Source organism: Nomascus leucogenys, chromosome 14, assembly GCF_006542625.1.
Source record: "Nomascus leucogenys isolate Asia chromosome 14, Asia_NLE_v1, whole genome shotgun sequence".
Lineage (NCBI taxonomy): Eukaryota > Metazoa > Chordata > Mammalia > Primates > Hylobatidae > Nomascus > Nomascus leucogenys.
The window spans coordinates 79,073,489-79,080,657 of record NC_044394.1 but is presented as its reverse complement, the minus strand read 5'-3'; the positions used below and the strand labels follow the sequence as shown (position 1 = coordinate 79,080,657).

The 7,169-nt window shown below is 54.5% G+C and overlaps 1 protein-coding gene across 2 annotated transcripts; it reads right to left on the bottom strand.

The window, feature by feature from the left end:
- Positions 1-1,807: 1,807 nt before the first annotated feature.
- Positions 1,808-6,163, bottom strand: LOC105740805. 2 transcript variants are annotated; one of them, XM_030826949.1, is made up of 3 exons: positions 4,859-6,163; positions 2,452-2,542; positions 1,808-2,069 (listed from the first exon to the last, which is right to left on the bottom strand). In XM_030826949.1, the coding sequence occupies exons 1-2, from the start codon at positions 5,282-5,284 to the stop codon at positions 2,477-2,479; spliced, it is 492 nt and encodes a 163-aa protein (XP_030682809.1). In that variant the 5' UTR covers positions 5,285-6,163; the 3' UTR covers positions 1,808-2,069; positions 2,452-2,476. The 2 variants fall into 2 exon arrangements, with proteins under 2 accessions (XP_030682809.1, XP_012367834.2); XM_012512380.2 differs by having other exon boundaries at positions 1,808-2,542.
- Positions 6,164-7,169: the final 1,006 nt, after the last annotated feature.

The following is a 7,169-nucleotide window of genomic DNA, read 5'->3' as shown; positions in this document are numbered from 1 at the left end:
ACAAAACTAGTACTAAGGATCTTTAAAGGATCACACACCTTGCAGGCGTGTCCCCAGCTCCCGGGACGCAGAGCCCGCTGATTGTTCCCCCGGGCTCCGCAGACGTGCCCGGGTTGTCAGAGGTGTGGGGCTGGAAGTCCAGCGTCTCGGCCTCGGCCCCTGCGCCCCCGCAGGCCTGCGCGGGGAGGGGTAAGTGCCCGCGCCTGGGCCCGCGGGGCTTTGGTCATGGCTGTTTCCCGGGAGGCTCAGTTAGGCGGCAGCCTTGCCGGGCAACATGCCTCGCCCTTGGTTGATCCGGGAAGGTCGCGGGCTGCAATCTGGCCTGACGAGGCAGGCCCTGAAGTCTCCCCGCTGGGCGAGCAGAAGAGCGTTCGAGAAGCCGGGAGCTGATGGGGTTGGCGGGGCGTCTGAGTCACCCGAGCTGCAGAACGGACGCCCCCACGACGCGCTGTGGGCACTCACAGCAGCTAGTTGGGCATTTCCCAGCAGCCAAGGCTGCGCACTCCGCCCCCGCTGAGGTCCCCTTTGGTTCCCGAGGACCCAGCTCCTCCCGCCCCTCTACTTGGCGCCCCCTGCCACCATAGAACTCTGGGGCGACCCTAGGCCCCGACCTCCAGCTGGTGGGTAGGAATTGGTGGGAAAGGATTGGCGCCCCAGCACCGGGAGACTGGAAAAGTTGAAATCAACGCAGGAGAACAATTGGGAAAAAGTAAGAAAAAATCACGCGGAGGACCTCCAACTTCACCCCCACACCCCCACGGGGTTCTGAAGGCTCCGGCACAGCTCCTACAGGCGTCTAGGAGTTGGTGGGAGAGGCGCTGCTCTGGCACCTCGTGGTCTCAGGAGTGGGGCTCAGCGCAGAGCAGGCGGCAGTGAGGAGCTCAGGGCCCGAGTTCAGGGCTGGGAGCAGGTGCAGGAACCGATCAGGCAGGAGTGTTTCTCCTCCCCTGACAAAGTGGGTGGTGAGAACACAACTCCGGGAAAGGGGTAGGCGTGGATGTAAAATATAGTCAGTGACTGTTCCCCTACTTCTTGGTGTCCCCTTTCTTGAACTCAACCCAGGAGAAGCTCAGAAGCATCGCTGCAGACCTCCAACTTCCAGCTGCGGGCACCAACCGGCCAAGCCTCCCAGAGCCCAGGTCGGCCAAAGCTGGTCCAAGCCCTCAGGCCAGACCTCCAGACACCTTCTCTATCCACCCCCCACCCCCGCTGGCCTGGGGTAGGCTAGGGCTTCCACTTCCCAAATGGCTGCTGCCTTGGGGCCTGCTCTGAAATTCCAGCCTGCTGGTCTGGCTTGGGCAGAGGAGGGGGAGGCAATGAGTGACACAAGCCCCCACCCCTGGTTACAAACAGTGCAAATGAGATGCATTTAGGCTGATCACGCTACTGTATTTTATGCAACTTAACGTGTCTATGTCTTGTCAACTCTTCTAGTCAGGAAGAATAGCAGAAAAAAATCTTCAAAGATTTTCTATGTGTGTGTGGTTTCCAACTATAATTCCAAATAGGACAGTGGGGTGAGGGTGGGGCAGGGAGGCTTGCTGACGTGAACAACATTATATAAACCCTCCTAAAATGCAATCTTAAGCCACAAAGAAAGAACTGAAAACGGGTGGGGATGGTGGTGGTATTACCTTAGACACCTAGGGGTTCAAAAAGCTCAGTGAAATGAAATGGGCCTGGGGTATTCTCCCTTTGGTGCCTCCCTAGGGACAAGCCCCTTTGGCCTGGGTTATGGCTGCTAGCAAGAGACCTTGATGAAATTAGGTGGATTCCGGCTGGGAAAAGTATAAGGCTGTAATATTTCTTTTAAAGAAATAAACTCATTTATATTTATTTGGGTACAGGGGACAGGTCCTGAACAATGTGTACACCCACCTAGGGGAGTGTCAAGGGTGCCCTAGGAGGGGATAGGTTTTGTGACACAAAGGAGGCCCTGAAGGGGCGATGGAGTGTCTGTTCTCCTCTTTATGTCCATTTTCAAACAAGTTGTAAGTAGAGGAAGTCTGCCTCCAACTCTCACCAGACTCTCCCACCAGATGTCCTGGGAACTGAGTGATGTGGGTCTCCTGTAAGGTAAGTGGAGGGGGTGCCAGGTTCTAGGAGACAAATAGCTTCTGGTATTGTGCCCCAGTCCTACTTGTGCAGTTCCCCATGCACTTTGGGAGAGCTCTGGAACTCCCTGTAGGACAGCTGGACAGGATCACAGTCAATAAACCCAGAGCCAGCACCACCGCCAGCCCTTCAGGCTTCTTTGCCTCTGACACCAGAAAAGGGAACAACTGATTGTCTTTTCCCTGTTCAGGGACTCTGCCTCTCCACCGCGCCCCCCACCCCACCCCCCTGCACCCACTCTGAGCCAGGCTTAGTGGTGGGCAGATCCCAAGCTGAACTTGTTTGCTGGGAGTCCTTGCTGGAAGTTATAAGACGAGCCTTGAGGCAGTCTCTTGCCCCCTCTTTCAAGGGGTATCCAGGGTCAGCAGGGAATTTGCTTGAGGGGAGCCTGTGGGTCCTCTGAGTTCTCAGGGTGCCTCTTGGTGCCCTGGAACAGAAAAGAAATTGTTGTGGACACCTCAGGCTCTCCCCTTTAGAACTGCCTCCGGGGTTGGCTGTCCATTTACAGAAAGTGACTAGCTTCACCTTCAGGACTCAGGGCCATCATATATAAGCTGCCCACAGTCTAGGCCAGGCCAAAGCGGCTTGTCCCTAGGGAGGCACCAAAGGGAGAATACCCCAGGCCCATTTCATTCCACTGAGGTTTTTGAACCCCTGGGTGTCTAAGGTAATACCACGCCATCCTGTTACCTGTGCAGGATTCCTTCCCTGCTGTTATTTCTTGGCACTGCCTGAGGTGTGAGCCGCCCCACTGCAGGGCAATTAACTCTGACAAATAGAAATGGGGAGGGGGGATCATGTGCTTCACATCAACAGAAGAGGCCACCCAGTGCTCAAACAGTATCGAAACTTTTCGCTGCTTAGCAGAGGAGTGTGCTTGTCACTAGCAGCTCAGGTTTCTGCCATGCACCCTGGGCATTTCCATACCAGCCTGGTAAACACATCAGAACCAGATGCTGCTGCTGCTGCTGCTGCTGCTGTAGGCTTCCACCTAGGAGGGAGGTGAAGGGGAAATACTCCAAGCCAGGGACTTGAAGTTCATTGTTCCAAACCCTGCTTGTGTCCTGAAGAGCTAAACTACAGGACAATGAGCAGAGATGACCTACACCAAGATGAACTGCTGGCTCCTCCAAGTGCCCAGCTGCCTAGCCTGCCTGCTTCATGGTGACTAAAGAATCCCTACTAACTGCCCCCTCCTTTCTTCTCATGGACTCCAGCAGAAATTTATTCCCTTCCTCCCTCCAGGCCTCCTCCTCCTATCCCAGAATGAACAGGGACTTCCATTTGGGATAAGAAGGGGTGTCAATCAAGAGGCAAGGAGGGTTGGCAAATCATCTTCAGTAATAAATAAACCCAGCTACACAGTAGCCTTTACACCAATATACTGTTCTCAGTAACCTTTTCTTTTCAGTCACTTAGCTTATGACAAGCTAAAGGCATTTCAACCCATGAGCAAAAACAAAATTCAAAACATAGGCCTAATTCCTTCTTTCTCTTTGCTGAGTTCCCCATTCTTCATTTCCTCACCTTCCAAACATCCCAATAGCCATTACCCCATCTGAAGAATTGAAACACTTGTTCCTTAAAATCTTCTAGGGTCTACCGGATTATCAGAGTAATTGAAGAGAGAAAGCACCCCTGCTCCAACCCAATTCTGCATCCAAACTAAGTACCATGTATTGTGTAACCACCATCATCAATTACACTTTGCGTAACTTGGCAGAGCCAGAAAGGAAGACTCCATTATTTACCAGCAGTAGCAATAAACTTTACTGAGAAAAGTAAGTTCAACACTGACCATGAATACCTACTGGAGAACTCTTTGAAAACATAACCTCTGTTTTTTTTAACCTCCTATTTTGGGGAAGGAGTGCGGTAAAAATGTTAGGTAGCAGAATTTTAAAACAGCTTGATTACCTCAATCGGGTTTGGAGTTCTCAACTCCAGTCATTAGTAATAAAGTCATTAATAGTCATAATTGGTATTTAATTGCTTGATCTGATTGGTGTTTTATTCCTGATTCCATTTAGTTTCATGGAGAGGTACAGGTGGTGCAGTCAGTAAACGGAAGCCAGCCATTTGCAGGCAACTTTTCAAGCATAAGGGAAAGTACTTTTGTTATATTTGCAGACATGTGTCTCACACATTTCCCCCCTGCTTTTGGTAAACTATCTAAGAATAAACATTACAGATCTGGGTTTTAATTTCTCCAGATGGGATCATAAAGTACCTAGGAAGTGTGTGTGTATATAGATATGATATAGAATTGAGGTCACATGGCTGCTGTTCACACTGCAAGTCAAAAAGAAACTCAATGCTCAATGCGAACGCAGAAAGAACTGAACAACTGAACCGCCAGTGGAATCCAGTATCTGGGCAAGTTCACTTTATTCCTTCGCAGGAAGAGGGTCAGCGGCGGCCAGCCAAAGTTTCCCCCGCTCTTTGAAGAGGGAGGTGACGAGACTTGCCAGACCTTCCCACGCGCAGGCCGCCTGGGTTCTGGGGCTTTCGTGACGTCTTCCCTCATCGCGCTCCCCACCCCCGAACACACACACACACAAACACAAACACACACACACACAAAAAAAATCTTCCTTGCTAAGGAAACTTGGTTTCAACCTGGCTCCCCCTTTCAAAACCCCCCGGAGAACTTCCCCTGCATGGATGCCCTGCGCCCGCCGGCTGCGCCCTCTCTCTCCTCAGCCCTGCGCCTCCTGTCCGCTCCCCGGCGCTCTGGACTCACCCGGCACGGTCCTTCCATTCCACATACAGACAGGAAAACGGCCTCTTCGGGACAACATTTGAAACCACATTTTATCAACATCATCAAAGACCAGAGCACACACTTCGGGCTCTGAGCTCCGGAGCCCGCTTCTTGCAGAAGACCGGGTATGGGGGAAGGGCTGCAGGGGCGAGAAATCCTGCTTCCAACTGCGATTTCAGCTTTCTTATGGAAATGAACGCGACGGCCCGTTCGCCCCGAGCCCCCCTCCCGTTCCCAGCCCCTCTTCAGCTTACCCTTTCCTCCCGCTAACCCCCGCCCTCCCGGTCCCCGAGTTCCCGCGGCGGCCAGGCTGGTGGGGACGCACTCTCTCTGCGCCCGGGTCTCGGCGCGCGCGGAAACCCGGGCCGTGGTCTCCCCTCCGCCCCGCCGGCCCGCGCACCGCATTAAATATTCATAGGGATGCTACTTTCTTAAAGGAGAACCTACCGCGCGGGAAAGTTCACAGCCAAGGAGAGGCACAAAAGGTCTCCGCGCTGGTTCTCGAGGGCGAGGAGACGCATCCCTTCTTGACAGTGCGCCTCCAGACTGGCATTAAGGAGAGGACTAGGGGATGGGATCACCTATCGTCAAGTGACTTATTTTAGAGGGGGTGGGAGAAGAGGTGAACTTGGTGGTGGAGAGAAAGCGCGCTCCCTAATCACCTGTTAAATAGTTATTTTAAAATTAACTATCGCATCTGACGCCCTAGGGTCCCCAAGGGCCTTTTCGTAGGGGAGTCTGTTTAACTTCACTGGCTTTGGGAGCGAGAAAGTTTGCCCTTTGTTTCTGGAAACACGCCCACTCAGTATGCTTAGGAAACCTTACATCGAACAATTTCCTTGGAGCGGCTAAAACCGCAACAACCAAACTTGCACCTGCCCTATTCTCTTAAAAACAGAGCAGCGGCTGTGAGCGCTGGGGCGGTAAGTAAGGGCAGAGAAAGGGGCTGTCGTGTGCGTTCCAGCTGTCCTACCCGCACGTCCGGGACCTCTTTCCGCCCGCGCACCGCGGTCACTTGCAGCCGGCGCTGGCTGCTTGAGCCCGCGGCCGGGTCGCCCGGCTTCTCTCCGGGAGAGTGGCCAGGGCCTAGGCGCGAGCTCAAGAGGGAGAGCGAAGGGAAAAGAAGAAAGTTCTCCGCCGGCCGCTCGCAGCTCCTCCCGTGAGCGCGCCCCAGCCCTGGGCCGGCCCGACCCGCGACGGGGCCACGCGTAGTGCCAGGCGACTCCCGTGCCCTGTGGCCAGCCCCGCGCGCGCACTCGCACTCACACACACACATACTCACACCCCACGGTTCTTTTTGTTCCGGGCCAGGAGCACTTTCACAAGTGGTTAGAAAGTCTTGGGCGCCATCTAACGGGAGCAGCAAAAAGCTGACGCTGGGTGGAGGTTAGGACCGACAGGAGCCCAGGATGGGCGGAGGACGTCCTCTCTCCCACTCTCTGCACTCCTGGGTCTTGACCCCCTGCCTCCCAATTACCAGCACCAAAAACATACACACACACTCGAGAACTGCGGAGCCTCCGGAAACCTCCTTGCCCAGGGCCTGAGGGCAGCTCTGATTGCCTGCTCAGGGACCCTCCCCTGAGCCCCAGCCTTGCCTGCCTTCGGGCGTTCCCTAAGGCGCACAGAAGAGGAAGGATCGTTTTGCGCCTGTCTTAATACAGCCCCGGTGTCCTGCAAGCTCTCGCTGGTTTTCCTTTGGCCTGTGCTGGAAAGTCCGAAGAAGCCCGAGGCAGGCGCACCTGCTTTTGGAAAGGAACAGCCACGCAATTAAGGAGTCTGCAGCCAGAGGGGCTTTTAGAGGAGAGAGAGAGGGAGTTCAAAGAGGACAATGGCAAGGAAGCAATTGAGGACTTGGTCTAGCAGTGGCCCCAGGAGAGCTGAAACCTGCGGGTCTCCTGGGAGGAAGGGGTGGTGTCCTGAAGAGCTGTCCTGGGGATTGGGAGCTGCTGTTTGGAAGAGCATGACCAATGGTGAAGCCCAGGAGGGACCTCTGGAGAAGACAAAGGAAGCTGGACACAGGACAGAGGCACCGGAGGGACTCGCCCATCCAGAGGGGCTGGAGCTTGAGGAGGCACAGGCCTCCCCGCCAGGGTTCCCAGCCACACCACCGTGAGGGCCAGTGGTCATGGGAGATAATCGGGAACATGCACTCCTGTTGGGTCAGGAGAACTGGGTGGAGTCTGAGAAGCTAGCAGAATGGGAGTGCCCCTGGCCAGATGTGAAAGCAGGAGAAGGGAAGAGAGGTGCCCAAACCTCTTCTCCTCAGAACCCACAGATACCATTGGCC